This window comes from Chiloscyllium plagiosum, unplaced genomic scaffold (genome assembly GCF_037043375.1).
Source record: "Chiloscyllium plagiosum isolate Xiang-an unplaced genomic scaffold, Cpla_swu_hap1 HiC_scaffold_12, whole genome shotgun sequence".
In the NCBI taxonomy this organism is placed as follows: Eukaryota; Metazoa; Chordata; class Chondrichthyes; order Orectolobiformes; family Hemiscylliidae; genus Chiloscyllium; species Chiloscyllium plagiosum.
The window spans coordinates 61669130-61684902 of NW_028270150.1; the positions used below are offsets into that span (position 1 = coordinate 61669130).

At 37.3% G+C, this 15773-nt stretch overlaps 1 protein-coding gene across 4 annotated transcripts in view; it reads right to left on the bottom strand.

Moving 5' to 3' along the window:
* Positions 1-15773, bottom strand: part of lsamp (limbic system associated membrane protein) — an 843236-nt gene that overhangs the window by 344473 nt on the left and 482990 nt on the right. For all 4 annotated transcript variants that reach the window (XM_043700769.2, XM_043700768.2, XM_043700770.2 and 1 more), the window contains exon 3: positions 6385-6510. In XM_043700769.2, the coding sequence (XP_043556704.1) occupies positions 6385-6510 (126 nt within the window). The remainder of the gene's footprint in view (positions 1-6384; positions 6511-15773) is intronic.

A 15773-nucleotide genomic window follows, 5' to 3' on the forward strand; every position in this document is an offset into this window, starting at 1 on the left:
CACCTCACTATTGGAAGGATGTGATAGCACTAAACAGAGTACAGAGAAAGTGCACCGGGATGAAGCCTGGGAGGGAGAAGCTGAGCTACAAGGAGAGACAAGATAGGCTTCGATTGTTTTCGTTAAAGCAGAGAAGATTGAGTGGGGAAATTATTGAGTTGTATAAGATTATGAGGGGTCTGGACAGGATGAAGACGGAGCAGCTTTCCCCTTTGATCGAGGGGTCAGTCATGAGAGGGCATAGATTTAGCGTGAGGGGCAGGAGATTCAGAGGGGATTTGGGAGAAAACCTTTTCCTGTCAGTGGGTGATGAGAATCTGGAATGCACTGCTTATGAAGGTTGTAGGGCTGGAAATCTTACAACCTTTCAAAAATATTTGGATGAGTACTTCAAATATTATAACATTCAAGGATATGGAACAAGCACAGGAAATTGGGATAAGTGCACTTTTAGTGGTAGTTATGTCTGTGCAGATTCGATGGGCCGAAGGGCTTTTTCTGCGCTGTATGAATCTATGATCTATAATAATAACACAAGTTCAACACCACCTTCTTGAAAGCCTTGCCTGTAATACCCAAATCTCATGGACAGAAAGACAAGATTTGTTTCTTGATATGTTGAATGATAATGCAAAGTGTGTTTCCAGGAAAAGAGATAGAAACATTGCCATTCCTTGGCAAACTTCAAGGAAATGACAGACTAAGGATTTAGTTGTAACACCATTGAAGCAAATGTTACACATTTTTCCAATACTTTGTATGACATAGTCAAGGAATGTTTAAAAGCATTTTTGTACAGACGAATAGCCAGTACAGTATGAAAGGAGACAAAGGAACATAAATGTAAACTATTGTGAATGTACTGTTAGTACTTGAACACTTCCTTGTACATAACTACAAAGCTATTTAGAGAAGTGTTGTATAAATAATTCACTCTTCTACTGAGATTTAGTTCAGCAAGTTACAGGATTGAATTTGTTTTCCAACAGTTTCTTTCAGTGTAACGATCAAGCAAGGTATTAATATGTTCTGTTTAATTATAATCACTGTAAAACATTATAACATCATGCCTTTGTCCAAAGCTTATGCTTTCAGGTGAGATTTACCATGCGCTCCCAAGCGAACACTGACAAAATGCTAGGGAGATCAACTTTTATGGTTTGTTTTATTACAGCATAAACATGTGGACAATTTTGAAATCACTTTAGATTTCAAAACACAGTTATGTTGCAGATGAGTATAGTATTTTGAAAGAAAATTGAAGTGCCTGAAAGAGAAAAAAGTTACTTAGGTATAGTGTATGCAACACCCACACTTCTTTGTTTCACAGTTAGGAACTGTAATAAGATTTGTAGTTATATAGTTATTTTGGTCTTTTTTGTGTATTAATTGAATTTGTATGCTTTATCTCATACCTGTACCCTATAAACTAAAAAGAACAAAAGAGTACAACTGAAGTATCTTATTCTTGGCAGTCAACTTGAAGTCAAATTTAAATGATGGTTCCCTCAACTACAATATATTGATAAAATCTTGAACTTCCCAGAATGCATAGATGTATCAAAAAGACATTTTGGATGATTTTTGTCATTAAGGCATAACATGACATATTCTCGAAGCAGACACACAAAAATTGCCTTGTGGCATCTGATTATCTCAGCAGAGAGCAATAAAATGTACAAACTAATAGGGACAAGTTGTAATGTATTATGGACCAGGCCCGATTCCCTTAAAACATTTCAAGAAAATAGCCCCGACCCGAACTTTGTTAGTTGTTATAAGCAGGTGTACAGCAGATATTCTATGAGAGATGCAAATGGTCAAACCACTTAGTTTCAACAAAACAGAATTTATTTCCAAGATTACTGAATGAAACACAAACAAAAGAGAACAGAATACAGAATAACTTAATTTATCCAAAAACCTAACAGATTATCCCAACTTGTTCCCAATGTTTGCAACAATCCTCATAAAAAAACCCTTGGAACAAAACTTAAAATCAAACCCATGATCTTGCAGGAGAGATCTCAGAGAGGACCAGCATGGACCTGCTTCTTTGGGTCCAGCAGCTTCAAAATTACCTGACTGTTTTCAATGAATAGCCAGACTGCCAAAAACCAAATCAAACCAGAGAAAAGCTGAGATGGGGAGAACAGGCCACTACCCTTGCATTGTACAAGTGTTTGTTTTAAACTTGAAAGCCTTTTTTGAGGCAGTATCTGTTAGCTATAATCAAATTGGCCCTAAAACCTATCCAACTTAGACTTTTCAGGGTCTGTGTCTTTTACAACCTCCCTGAAAAAAAATGCTAAGGGCACCATAACCTTATTAAAGGAACAGCATAATCACAAATGAGCAGGATGCTCCCATAAATAATGATCATCTTAGAGAACCAAGAATTAGACAATACAAAGTGACTCAATGTAATGTCCATTAAATGCCACTTGCCAATCTGAGACTGATCATATCCCATTTAGGCATTGGCAAGCCAATCAGAGCTTTGCGATGTCACTGACCATGCACAGAGATCGTGACTAGCAAGGGTTCAAAAGCTGAAGCTCTTAGCAAGCAGGTCTACAGAAAGAAAAGACTGAAAAACAAAATAAAACCAAGTGTCCAGCAGCCAAAACTCGAGTTGGTCAAGTTAAAGTGACTGCTTTATTAAAGATTACTGTAAGCATTACTGTTCTTTTTTATTGTGTTCAAAATTAATAAATTCTGTGAAATTGTGAAAATATTCTTGGAGAGTTCTCACAACTAATCAGGACTGAAAGACATTTTAAAACTTAAGTCTATAACTGTAATTGATTTAAGTCTTACAATTAAAGTTAAGTTGAACATTCCATATCTTACATAATATAATAACATAAATGACTAGCACACTAAGTCTGATTATAAATGACCATTAAACCTTTTGTGGCATTTTTCATGGATGGCCTGTGCATGGGTACAATGATTAATTGCTAAGGCATCTATTATGGGAATCTGGTCACATAGGCATATCCAGCTAACTGCAGCTGACAGCAAGTTTTTCTTCACATGGGGAACAGGGATTGGGTGAGAAAAGAGTAGTAACAAAGATCAACAAACATTTATCTATTGCATTTCCAAATATCACTGATTATTGTACGACAAAAGTATTTTAAAAAGTTATAGCATTTAAAGCAATACAATGGGAATGGCATTTCACCTGATTTCTCAGAACTAAAAATGGCCTGTTTTATGTTTGGATATCAGGAGTCAAATTCTCCATCATTAGCATTTTAATGTGCTATAGTGTTATTGTCAATGCTTCATGTCCAAAGGCATTACCATCATTGAATCCTCTGCTATCATTCTCCTGGGAGGTTACCATTGACCAGAAACCAAATTCAACAAAACATGTAAATAGTTGAAGAGAAGCATCCAACGAGCAGGAGAGTCGATGTTTTGAGCATAAGCTCTTCATCAGCAACGAGGGAGTGGCCCAAGGGGGCTGAGAGATAAATGGGAGAGAGTGGTACTGTGGGGAAGGTAGCTGGGAATGCGATAGGTAGATGAAGGCAGGGGTGAAGGTGATAGGTCAGAGTTCTCCTGCTCCTTGGATGCTGCCTGACCTGCTGCGCTTTTCCAGTACCACACTCTTCGACTCTGAACTCCAGCATCTGCAGTCCTCACTTTCTCCAAGACTCTGGAAAGAGGATAGGAATCCTGCAACAACTAACATGATGCTGATTCCACAAAGCCTAGCTGCTATTTACAAGGCACAGGTCAGGAGAATGATAAAATGGTGTCCAGTTTCCTGGATTTGTGGAGATTCAACAACACTCAAGAACCTCATCACCGTCCAGGACAAAGCAGCCTGCCGAATTGGTCTATCCAGAGATCATCTTCAACATGTACTCCCTCCATTACTAATGCACAGATACCAACTACAAGATGCACTACATTATCTCACTGTGGCTCCTTCATCAGCATCTTCCAAACCCACAACCTCTACCATCTAGAAGGACAAGACAGATGGGAACACCACCACCTGCAGGTTTCTTTTCAAACCACATATCATAGCATCCTGACTTGGAACTAAGTCACTTTTTCTTCAGTGAGAATAGGTCAAAATCCTGGAACACTTTCCCTGATAGAACTATGTATGCACCTACACCACATGAGCTCCAGTGCTTCAAGAAGGCAGCTCACCATCATCTTCTCAAGAGCAATTAGGAAGAGTAATAAATACTGGCTGAGCCAGTGAAGACTCATTCAGTAAATTAACAAAGAAAATATAAAGCAACATAAAAAATTGGTTTGCATCTCAGAATTAATGTCATAATGGCAGGCAGCACTAAAATCATGTTCAGTAAAACAGTTTTAAGGGAGGAATACACCCAAGGACAAATAAATACAGGTTTAACATGAAAGGATCTTTCTTCATCAGTGCAAATCAATTGAAACTGTTATTTTCAAACACCATTTATTTCGTACTACATGTCAGCTCACATTGTTTCTTTCAACAAAATATTTGATAACCTGTTTTAATGATATGCCTTCAGTCTGAGGAGCAGACTGTTCCTTTCAACAAAGCAATGGTGATTGTAGATTCTTTGTGAATCTACCATATCTATCTTTACTTCAACGACCAAATTGTTACATCAGTTAAACCCAAGGAAACAAAATCGATAACATGTGGAAGCTTCAACACAACAACTGAAATTCTTTTCAAATGAAGTGTCATTTCCTCTCTTAAACAAAATAATTGTGACCATGAAACTTTAAAAATCATACGTTCAAACAGACAATGATTAACTTACTTAAATTTTTGAGATAAAAAGTTCGGAAATAATTCTGAGATAGTGACTCAACTCATTATTTTGTGAGTTTGCTCTGAGTGAAATGACATATTCAAGCATAACTAGTCATATGCATTCATTTATTGCTAACGTCTTCATTTGAAACAAAGTAGTCTTTTCCCTTTTGGAGTAGTTGAACACCTTCCAGATTTGAACCTGGTGGATTAAGCTGGAAAGTAAGAGAGAGCCATATCAAAAGAGCTCCTCAACTCAGCTTGTTTTTAGGATAGGGACCCAATGGCAGGAGCAGCTGCTGCTTGATGAACAGGGAAAGGAAGCCAAACTGAATAATTATAGAGATATCTGAATTGATCTTAGAAGGTAGATGCTCGCCTTCTCAGTGAACAACAATCTTTAGGTTTACACCCTGTAACTAGGAGATGATAAGGGACCATACACTTGGAGTCCTGTTCTTGTGTGATCTGATGTCACCATGACACAGCTCTTGATATACATCTTCAGTTTCTACCATTAGAGTAAAGGTACTATTAACACTTTATTTCACAAAAGTCTGAATTATGAGCAATTTTAGCAAGCTGCCAACATTTCACCAGCAATTGACAACCTAACTCTGGCTGCATCGAAGTAACCTCACTATGATTCACAGCATGACACAGAAATGACAGGCTGCATGTCTCAGGGACAGGGCGTTGACCACAGAGGCCAACGTGCAGGCCTATTGCTGCTGAACAAGTTTCTGCTCCATTTGGAGAGTTCTGCCTGCATGGCTCATCCAAAAAAAAAATCAAGCCATGCTTCTCTCGCCAAGGGATCCTCCATCTCTAGGTGGCATGTTTGAGGCTTCAGAGCAACTGACCCTTTAACTGAACCAGCAGCATGGAAGATCTTCCCCACCTACTGGCTCCTAATTGCCTACTCCGGGTAAAGTTGCTGCTGAATCTTGTTTTGTACCCCTCAGACCTCTGACCCTCCAAATAACATGATCTCCAGTTTAGCAAAAATGTTGCCTAAGTAGTAAAAGAAAATGTAAATTTGGCCCTCCACACTTTCTGAGACCTATTTTTGCAATTTCAATCTGCATTCACACAATTATCGGTGCATTTGAATTTTAACAGTGAATGCTACATTTGAAAATGTTCAGAAGATGGCTTAATCTGGTTTACAGATATTCATGGAATTTAGTCATCACTGACAATTTTGCTCAGAATGAAATGACACACTAAACCATAACTAGTCACATGAATCCACTTTTTGCTGATTTCTTCACTTGATGTTTTTTTTTAAATCTTAACATTTTATAGCAAAAGTATCAATCAGGTTACAGATACAATTCCAATAACAAACATTTTCCAGTTCAGTGTCTAGTGTGATTTAATGTTGTACTTTTGTGCTGAATAGCTCTTTTTTCCTGGAGTTCATAGCATAATGGGATATTTATTCTTTAAAGTTAGCAAATATGAAATGAGAGCCTCATGCTAATTTCTGTCCAAAATCACATGATCAAATGGATCAATACAACAGCGGTTTTATGTACATAAGCTGATATATGTGACAAAAGGACCTGGAATTACTTCAAAATTATCAATATTGCTCTTACCTGAAGGAGAAATGTGTCTCCAATTTATGACAGGTTCTGGTCTTCCATTAGCCAAGCACACAAGAGTCACATTGCTACCTTCATTCACTGTAATGTTAGATGAGATGTTGTAGATCTTTGGTGGAACTGTTGAGAAAATGTATATTTTAATCATAAAACAGGTTTAGATGTCTCTTATTTCCACATATTAGTTTTACTGTCAGCCAGTATTCAATGATAATTTAAGAATCCATAGCAAATAGGTTATCTGATTATTTCCAAAACTAATTTTAATATTAATCAAATCCATATCTTGCAAACCATATTATGAATGTACGATGTATAAATTGTGCTAAAATCTCATTGTGTGATCTATATTAAATTCCACCATCCATTTGAAATTTTGAGGCATAATTAGACTGTGGAATGTCCAATTATTTCAGCAGCACACATGAGCCATCTTCTTCTGTTCTCAAGAACTTGTGCATCGGATTCATGGGCAAATCAATAAGAACAAAGAGTAAATCAATCCAAATTGAAACAGATCTGAAGTAGTTTGTAGTTTGAATAAGTCCAGACCATAGAATTATTCTAAGGTGCATATTTATTTTAGCTGTGGTAAGACAGAGTCACAGAGATAAAGAAAATTAATTTGGCGTAGTAGAGTTATTGAGAAGTTTAGGTAAATATAAGTAACCAGGACCACGAACAGCAAACTAATAGAACTGATGAAGTTTTCGTTTACTGAAATAAAATTCCTGCGTAAGTAAGGGCTATGACATTGTGCAATTAAAATAGTCTGATGAGAGTATTCAGTGGATTATAAACGGTTTTGATTATTTCACAATTAACTATTTTGTTTTGTAATTCTACAGTGGTGTACCAAATGTACTAATTGTCCTCATACCTTATAAATTGCACAAAATAAATAATTTTGCAAAGGTTCATAACATTCAACAGATTTGATTCAAATTGGAAAAGAATAATGAATGATTGCAAAATATATCCTTTTTCATGTCATGTAAAGCATGTTGTCTTCTCAAAAAATTAACAAGGAGTGGCACAGTGGCTCAGTCGTTAGCACTGTTGCCTCACAACAGCAGCGATCCAAGTTCAGTTCCGCATTGGGTGACTGTGTGGAGTTTGCACATTCTCCACGTGTCTGCGTGGGTTTCCTCCGGGTGCTCTGGTTTCCTCCCACAATCCAAAGATGTGCTGGTCAGGTGAATTGGCCATGCTAAACTGCCCATATGGTTAGGTGCGTTAGTCAGGGGTAAATATAGGATAGGGGAATGGGTCTGGGTGGGTTACTCTTCGGAGGGTCGGTGTGGACTTGTTGGGCCAAAGGGCCTGTTTCCATACTGTAGGGAATCTAATCAGTCAATGCATTCACACTTTTCTTCAGGCAACAGTACTACTTTATCACGATTCTCTGTCCCTCATTTCTGAACTACTCACTTTGTCTATACTGTCCAACATGTCTGGCTGGCACAAATGAGCTGTAGCTTGTCACGAACTGCCTATGTAGGGCATAGAAATGAACTAAAAGTAGATCGCTAAGTGTCAATTTTTCTTTGATTTTTTAATATTGTGTGTTATAAAAATTGAACAGCAAAGATTCACACTGCATGGACAAATGCGAAAAAAATCCTTTTGAAAAAATTATCACTTTTATAGTCTCCCTACAAACAACATGGAAGAACACATTTAAAAGACATAGAAAGATAGAAACTAGGAGCAGAAGTAGGCCATTCAACCCTTTGAGCCTACTCTGCCATTCAATGCCATAGAATTCCACAAGTTCACAACATTTGAGTGAAGGAACCTTTCGTTATCTCCGTCCTAAATGGTCTACCTTGCATTCTGAGACTGTATCTCTTGTTTCTAGATTCCCCAACTAATAGATGTGGATTATCTACATTTTTGCCTTGTTTACTGAACTCTCTCATCCATGACAATGCCATATAACTGAAAGTGATCTGGACTTTGAAGAATTTTAGCTGTACATTCCTGCTCAGTTGTCTCAGACAGCTTTTTAACATCCACCCTGTTTAAAATACAGTATAAATCAACAAAAATAAGAATTCTAGGCTGATAACAAGGTTCTGCAAGACCTGAAAGTTTCCCTGAAACCAAGTTCAAGGTCGTTGCCTCAACAGTTCTCAAGACACCAACACCATCTTGCTGCATCAATCCCACCTTCAAGGAATTCTGCAATACCATGCTTAGAGCTATCGAGATGTTGGTCAAGTTTAATTCCTGATTGAAGGAATTATCATTGGTCCTTAAATCACATGATTGCTATTATGACCAGTCTCTGGGCAAGCTATCAGAGGTAATGAGTAATGAAATGGGTTCCTTTCATTATTCACCAATCCCTCGGTTGGTTATAACAAGAGTTCATTTAAAAATGTTCTCTTCCATTGTGGATGGCTTTCTCCCAGACCCAAGTTAACTTATGTTTGAAAAGGAGTAAATCCAACTAAGATTGCATGAATTAACAAAAAATAGTGAGTTTATTAATTACTAAACTCAAGAAGAAATAGAAATGTGACACATTTAGAAACATATTAGACATCAGAGGTTAGTCCAAATTATTAAATGTTTAGAAAATCAATCACTCTTTGTTTGATTTATTGATGAAAAGCAGATAATTGAATTTTATGGCTGCCACAGTGAAAGTTGAGTAGTCAATTTCAAGGTTCCTGGCTTTCATAAGTTTATACAAAATTTTGTTCCCAGATTCTGTTTGGCAGTGGTTGATTGAAAGCACTCAGTGTGAGGGGATCTTTTCCCCGGTTTTACCTGCAATTTTTAGGCTGTTCTCTAAGCTATTCATAGTACATTATTCCACACATGAGGATACCAGGCCACTAGCACACACAAACTAATAGTACAGACTATTTTTAAACCCTTTCTTTCTGTGTTCCTGAAGGTCAAAGCACAAAGATTCTGCAAGCAGCTTTCTACTGAGAGGGGAAGATAGTCAGCTTCACCATTATCACTTCCTGTTCCATCTTATTATCTTTGTTTAGAATTTTCCACAGGTGAATACTCCACAGGTGTCACATTCTATTGGTCCCAAACAAGACTGTGCCAGTCAGTGAGTGAATTTACATCTGCAGTAATTTTTTGGCTGTAGCAGAATCCTTTTAAAAAACACATTCTGGAGTATAAGGTTAATAATGTCAATGGTACATTGGGATCATGATCCTTTGTCATCACACCTAATAGCTACACTTCTGGTTTTAATTTATTCTTAGTTATAAAATCATATTCTTTCCCTTTTGTTTTTTGTGTGCTTGTGAGAAAAATCCTAAAAACTACCTTGGGTTTGAATATGTAAATAAATTTCACTTTGAAGAGTTAGATGTGATTCTGCCTTAAAGTTCATTTACAGAGAAAGTGCTTGAAATAAAAAAACATGGCATTTTCATAACTAAACTATTCTGTTTACAGCTACAATACAAGGAGAAGGTAAGACTCTATCTCTAAAACATTACAGCAAAACATAAAGCATTTTGCAAAACTCCTCAGTCAGAAATGCCGAGGTCCCCAGCATCACAGATGCCAGACTTCAGTCTATTTGATTTATTCCACATGAAATCAAGAAATAGCTGGAGGCACTGGATATTGCATAATCTGTGTACACTGACAATTTTGTGACAACATACTGGTAATAGCAATGCAGAATTGTGCTCCAGATCTTGCCACACCTCTAGCCAAGGTGTTTCAATATGAGACAAGCCTCCATCTACCCAACCAGTTGCCCTGGTATGTCCAGTATACAAAAAGCAGGACAAGTCCAAAGTCAAGAATTATTGCCCAATAGTCTACTCCTGTTCATCAGGGAAGAAACAAAAAGTGTTATGAACAGTGCTATCAAGCAACGTATAGTTGGTAATAAACTGCTCACTGATTCTCAGTTTGTGTTCTTCCAGGGTCAACTAGCTCTTAAGCTCATCACAGCCTTGGTTTCAACATGGGCAAAAGAGCTGAATTCCAGAATGAGGTGACAGTGATTACCCTTGGCACTAATGCTACCTGAGAGTCAGTGTGGCATCAAGGAGCCTGAACAAAGCTTGTCAATTGGAAAAAAGGGGGAACCTCTCCATTGGTTAGAATCACAGCTAGCACAAAGGAAGATTGCCGTGGTTGTTGGGAAGTCAATCAGCCCAACCCCATGACCATTTTTGCAAGAGTTTCTCTGGGTAGTGTCCTGGGCCCAACCATCTCCAGCTGTTTAGCTAGTGACATTCCCTTGATCAAAGTCAGAAGTGGGGACATTTGCTGATGATTGCACAATGTTTAGCACTATTTGTGACTCCTCAAATACTGAAGTAGTCCATGTCCAAATGCAGCAAGATAAGTAATCTAATCTAAAAACAATTTGGGATAAGATTCAACTTTGTCCTGGGAGTTGAGATGAATACCCTGTAAAAATCTTTGTGACAGGTATTTCAAAGAGAAATGATGCGACTAGGGTGTCATTTTAGGGAAGGTTAGATTTTTTTACTATACTGTATTTGCAGAATTAGATATTTAATGACGTGTTCATATATCTACACAAGAACACTTGGTCCCTAACAAGGAGGAGATAACATAATGGGTGTCAGGTGAAACATGGAAATATTTCCCTCTCCAAAAGTAAAACACAATTCATTTTTACAGTAAAATCGCAACAGACATAAAACTGTAACAACAACAGAACAAGCTAAAGGAATATGAAAGAAAACAGAGACTCCGTTAGCAATCTATTATCGCTTTTCTACTGTTTGTTGCCCTTTTATTCTGTCAGGAAAAAATATCATTTGGCCTTTACCTTATTCTCTCACCCCCATCCACTTCTTCAATCCATCAATTTAATGAGCACTGCTGACTTTAAAAGTGACAATACAAATTCAATGATCATATATCTCAAATTTGGGTATGAGGAATGGGTTCATTTTCAGAAGAAATACAAGCAACATTTCAGATAGTACATGAGCTAGAATAATCACTACCTAAGTTGAACTTGCCTCTATTTTAATTTCAGGTTGCTGCCCTACATCCTGCATTCCTGAAGGCAGGCATACCTCTTAAAGGAGAGGACTGCAGCAGTGGCAATGATTACTAGCTGAAAGGATACCTAAAAAGAAAAAGACTCTTCACTCTAAAAGCCTGGGATGCATAACAAAGGAAACTACTGATTTTTGTTTTAAGTGAACCTGATTTCAGGGACGAATAGCATAATATATTTATGTGGTGGCTTAAATATCAAATAATCCTCAAAGTTACTTTACAGTTATGTAATCTGACAAAAATTGACACAAAGCTGGTACCATTTCTGGGTAGCATCATGCCCCTTTAGTTAGCACCGCTACTTCACAGCGCAAGGACATTGGTTCAATTCTACCTTCAAGTGACTATCTGTGTGGGGTTTGCACATTCTTGTATCCAGGTAGAAATGGAAAGAAATATATATATAAGCAAATACGAAGATGCTTTTTTTTTGAATGAAAAAAGATTTGCTTGTCACATAATTCCTTGACACTGTTCTCAATATGAAACAGTAGACTGAGATTGATTCAGTCTGATACCATACTGAAAAAGAAAGAACTGCAAATGCTGGAAATATGAACACAAACAGAAATTGCCGGAGCAACTCAGCAGGTCTGACAGCATCTGTGAACAGAGTTAACGTTTCAGGTCCAGTGACCCTTCTTCAGAACATTACTTTGACTTTTTCTTCATAAGTTTTCAACAGGAATCCATCTCGAGAAATAGTAATATATTACTAATAGCTTCAAAGGCTATTATGGACAGCAGTTTGCAACATGACGGTTAGCTTTAAAACACTCGAGAAAATATTTTGTCTACATTTATTGCTGGGAAATGCTCATATTTCAGAAGCCTACAGGAAGAGTTTGATTGTGGTCAGAGATATAGTTCATCTCTAAAACATCAACAAGTTACAAAAAGATATGAGAAATCGTCATCTAAAACACCATCAAACAGACTTGATTGAGAAATCTGCTGGAGATAGTTTCTCAGAGAAACTGGATTGAGGAACAAATGACTGGGAATAGTTACAAAAGTCATTAAAGAAAGTCAGACAAGTAGTCATGGAGGTCAATTGTAGGTTTATCCAATCAATAATTTATTACTTTTCAATCATTTATAGATTACACTAAAATCTGGTACAGAAACTGCATTCTACAACAGTGTTACATACAAAAATTGACAATATTTTGCAGACATGATGTGTATTTTATTTTCTTAATTTTTTCACAGGATGTTGGCATTGCTGGATTGGCAACCATTCATTATCCATCCCTAACTGTCCTTTAAAGGATTAGCTTTTTAAGCCAATTTATGGGTAGTTGAGCATTAACCATATTGCTGACAGTCTGGAGTCACATGTAGGCCTGTCCTGGTAAGAATGGCTGATATCCATCCCGAAAAGGCATCAGAGAACCAGATGAAGGCTTGTATCAACAAACAATGGGTTGATGATTCTGAATAAAATGTTAGAAGTCCCTTTTAAGGCTTAAACAGAAAATCTCCAGAGTTGACCGAGAACAGGTGATACTCATTGGAGTTTGTGGAACAGTAGTCACATCTCTACATCTGGACAAAGAGAGCCTGGAAGCAACATCTCTGAAAAGGTTGATGAGTAATTGTAAAACAACTGGGTTCTTGCATGGTTAGATTGCTGTGTTTCATTTAAAAATAGAAACCTGGGTTCTTGCACCCACAAACACTGATTTGACTTTGTCCCTCTTGTTTCCTCTCCTCTTTTGTTACTGTTACATTGCTTTGTTCAGCAATGTTTTGCTGTATTTTGTTAATTGGATGCTTTGGTGGCATGTCTTACCTTTTAAAAAGAGCTGGTTTATCGAGGCTGATTTGCATTATTTCCCTTTTCCATGATATTGTGATTTAGTTTCTCCTCTTTTGAGTTTTGCCTTCTTGGTTAAGTTATAGTGACCCTGGTGGACAGTTTTAGCAATTGGTTTATTTTTTGGCAGTGTTCTGCCCCAGTTGGGAGTTGTCTTCTGGACAGCAAATGTTTAGAAAGGAAGAAGTGGAAGCTAATGTTTATGTCAAACTGTAAAAGTACGATAAAACCTTTGTAAATCTCTGAAAGTCTTTTGCTGCTTAATTCAATGTATGGGGTAATGGTATACAAAACATGCAAGTGAAGGATTAACCTTGATTTATGTGGGTGGGTGGATAAAGAAAGCTCAAGTTAATCCCTGTTTCTGACAAATGCAAAACTCTCAGTGACATTTTACAGTCACGCTGTTGAATCATAAATTATGATTATCCACTGATGTTTTTGGAATTGGAGCCATATAAGCAGATGAAGGAGATGGTGAAGATATGTATTCAGATCACTTCTCTAAGAAAGGAAAAACAAAGTATAGCTCTGGCTTTATCCTTGCCAGAAATGAGTAAAATGGCAAATAAAGTATTTTCAGTACTGGTTGTAACTGACCTGGATAAAGTGAAGAATTTTCAGATACTAATATGAATTATGGATGAAGTTTACAAAAAGGATAACTTGTTACAAGTCTATGAGATATTTTCAAGAGCTGATGCATGTAAAAAGATGGCCCTTCATTCCATAGAGTTTGACAATTATACAAAAGACAAAAGAAATTCAATTTCTGGAATGTATGTTGGCATTTAAAAAATCAGATAGTGCACAAATTTAACACGTACACAGGCTTCTGATTTTGACAGATGTTCAGTTTCATGGAAGTGACTCTCTTTTTGAAAAGATGACTGCCCTTCCAAAAAGAACTTTTAAGAAGGTTATTATTAGCATTTACTTTTGCAGGACATATTGGGAGTTTTACAGTGATGCAGAGAACAAAACATGATCATTTCTGACTCTCAAAGGAGTCTAGTTGCAGTCATCCAAATGAAGATGTAATTTGTAAATTTTTTTTTGGGGGGGGAATGGATCATACTCATAAATAGGTTTCTGTATGAAGGAAAAATGCAGGATTGGGATGTTAGCAATAATGAATGAATCCCAGAAATCCAAAAGGAATAATCAATAGATATTTCTAGCGCCACACTAAACATAACTGTAAGGAGTTGTCCAAGGATAAGGAATCAGGTGTTTGAAGCAATTCAATTAAAAATAGAAATTGCTGGAAAACCTCAGCAAGTCTAGCAGCACCTGTGGAGAGAAATCAGAGTTAATATTTTGGTTCCAGTGAGAGTGTGGTGTTAGAAAAGCATAGCAGGTCAGGCAACATCTGAGGAGCAGGAGAATCCCTGAATGTAGTCTGGATTCCATGTGGGATCAGTCAGTTGCATAGGCAGGCACTGAGGAAGGAGATATGGCTGTGGTAGTGAGTCTCCTTCAGGATGTGACTGAAGAGCTTCAGGGTAGAGGAGATGACCTACAGGTTGCAGTGAGAGAGAGAGACTCACTAAAATCCTTTCAGAGAGAGGAGGGGAACTTCTTCAAGGTAGGCATCCTTGGAAGAAGCTTCGCAGTTGGGTTGAAATCAATGAGGAGAAAATGAGCACTGCAGATTCTGGAGATCAGATTTGAGTGTGGGGCACTAAAAAAGCACAGCAGGTCAGGCATTATACAAGGAGCAGGAGAATCTGATGCTTTTCCAGCAACACACTCTCGACTCTGATCTCCAGCATCTGCGGTCGTCACTTTCTCCCATTTTGGATCCAGTGACTCTTCTTCAGAACTGGACCTGAAATATTAATTTGGATTTATCTCCACAGATACTGCCATACCTGCTGACATTTTCCAGCAATTTCTATTTTTTTTCGGATTCCCAGTATATCCAGTTCTTATGGATTTTTAACTCAAGAAAGAGTTGGTTCTGAGAGTCAATGTGGTAAAGACCAATATCAAGAAAATTTTGTGTTCGAAGTTGCAATTCACTGCATCAAGATATTATTCTATTGGATTGAGGAAATTGTGGATTTCTTGTCAAAAGGTCCAAGAAATGATATTGACCTCCACTGATATAGGTGATTAAAACAAAACTATGTGGAAACTATGATACAAATTTGTTCATCCCTTCTCTTCGAAAAAAGAGATACTTTTAAAGGATGCCAGATATACAGATTAAAGATATATTTCCATTGTACAACAGAATGCATTACAGTGCATCTCTTGGTTAAATGTCATAAGACACACCATGCCCGATTTTAAGTATTCTTTTAGTCCAGGAATTTAATGAGGTAGCAGCCATGAACATGAAGACATGGGACAAAAACTGAAAAGTCTGTCTATTATATGTTGTAGATGTGATGGTGACTACATTTACTTAAAATAATTATCAGTAAGGACAGAAGGACTAGAATGGACAAGTCATGAAAATGAGAGTCAGCATAGGCTTTGAGTCACCAACAAAATTCTTAATGGACAATAGCAGTGAGTTTGT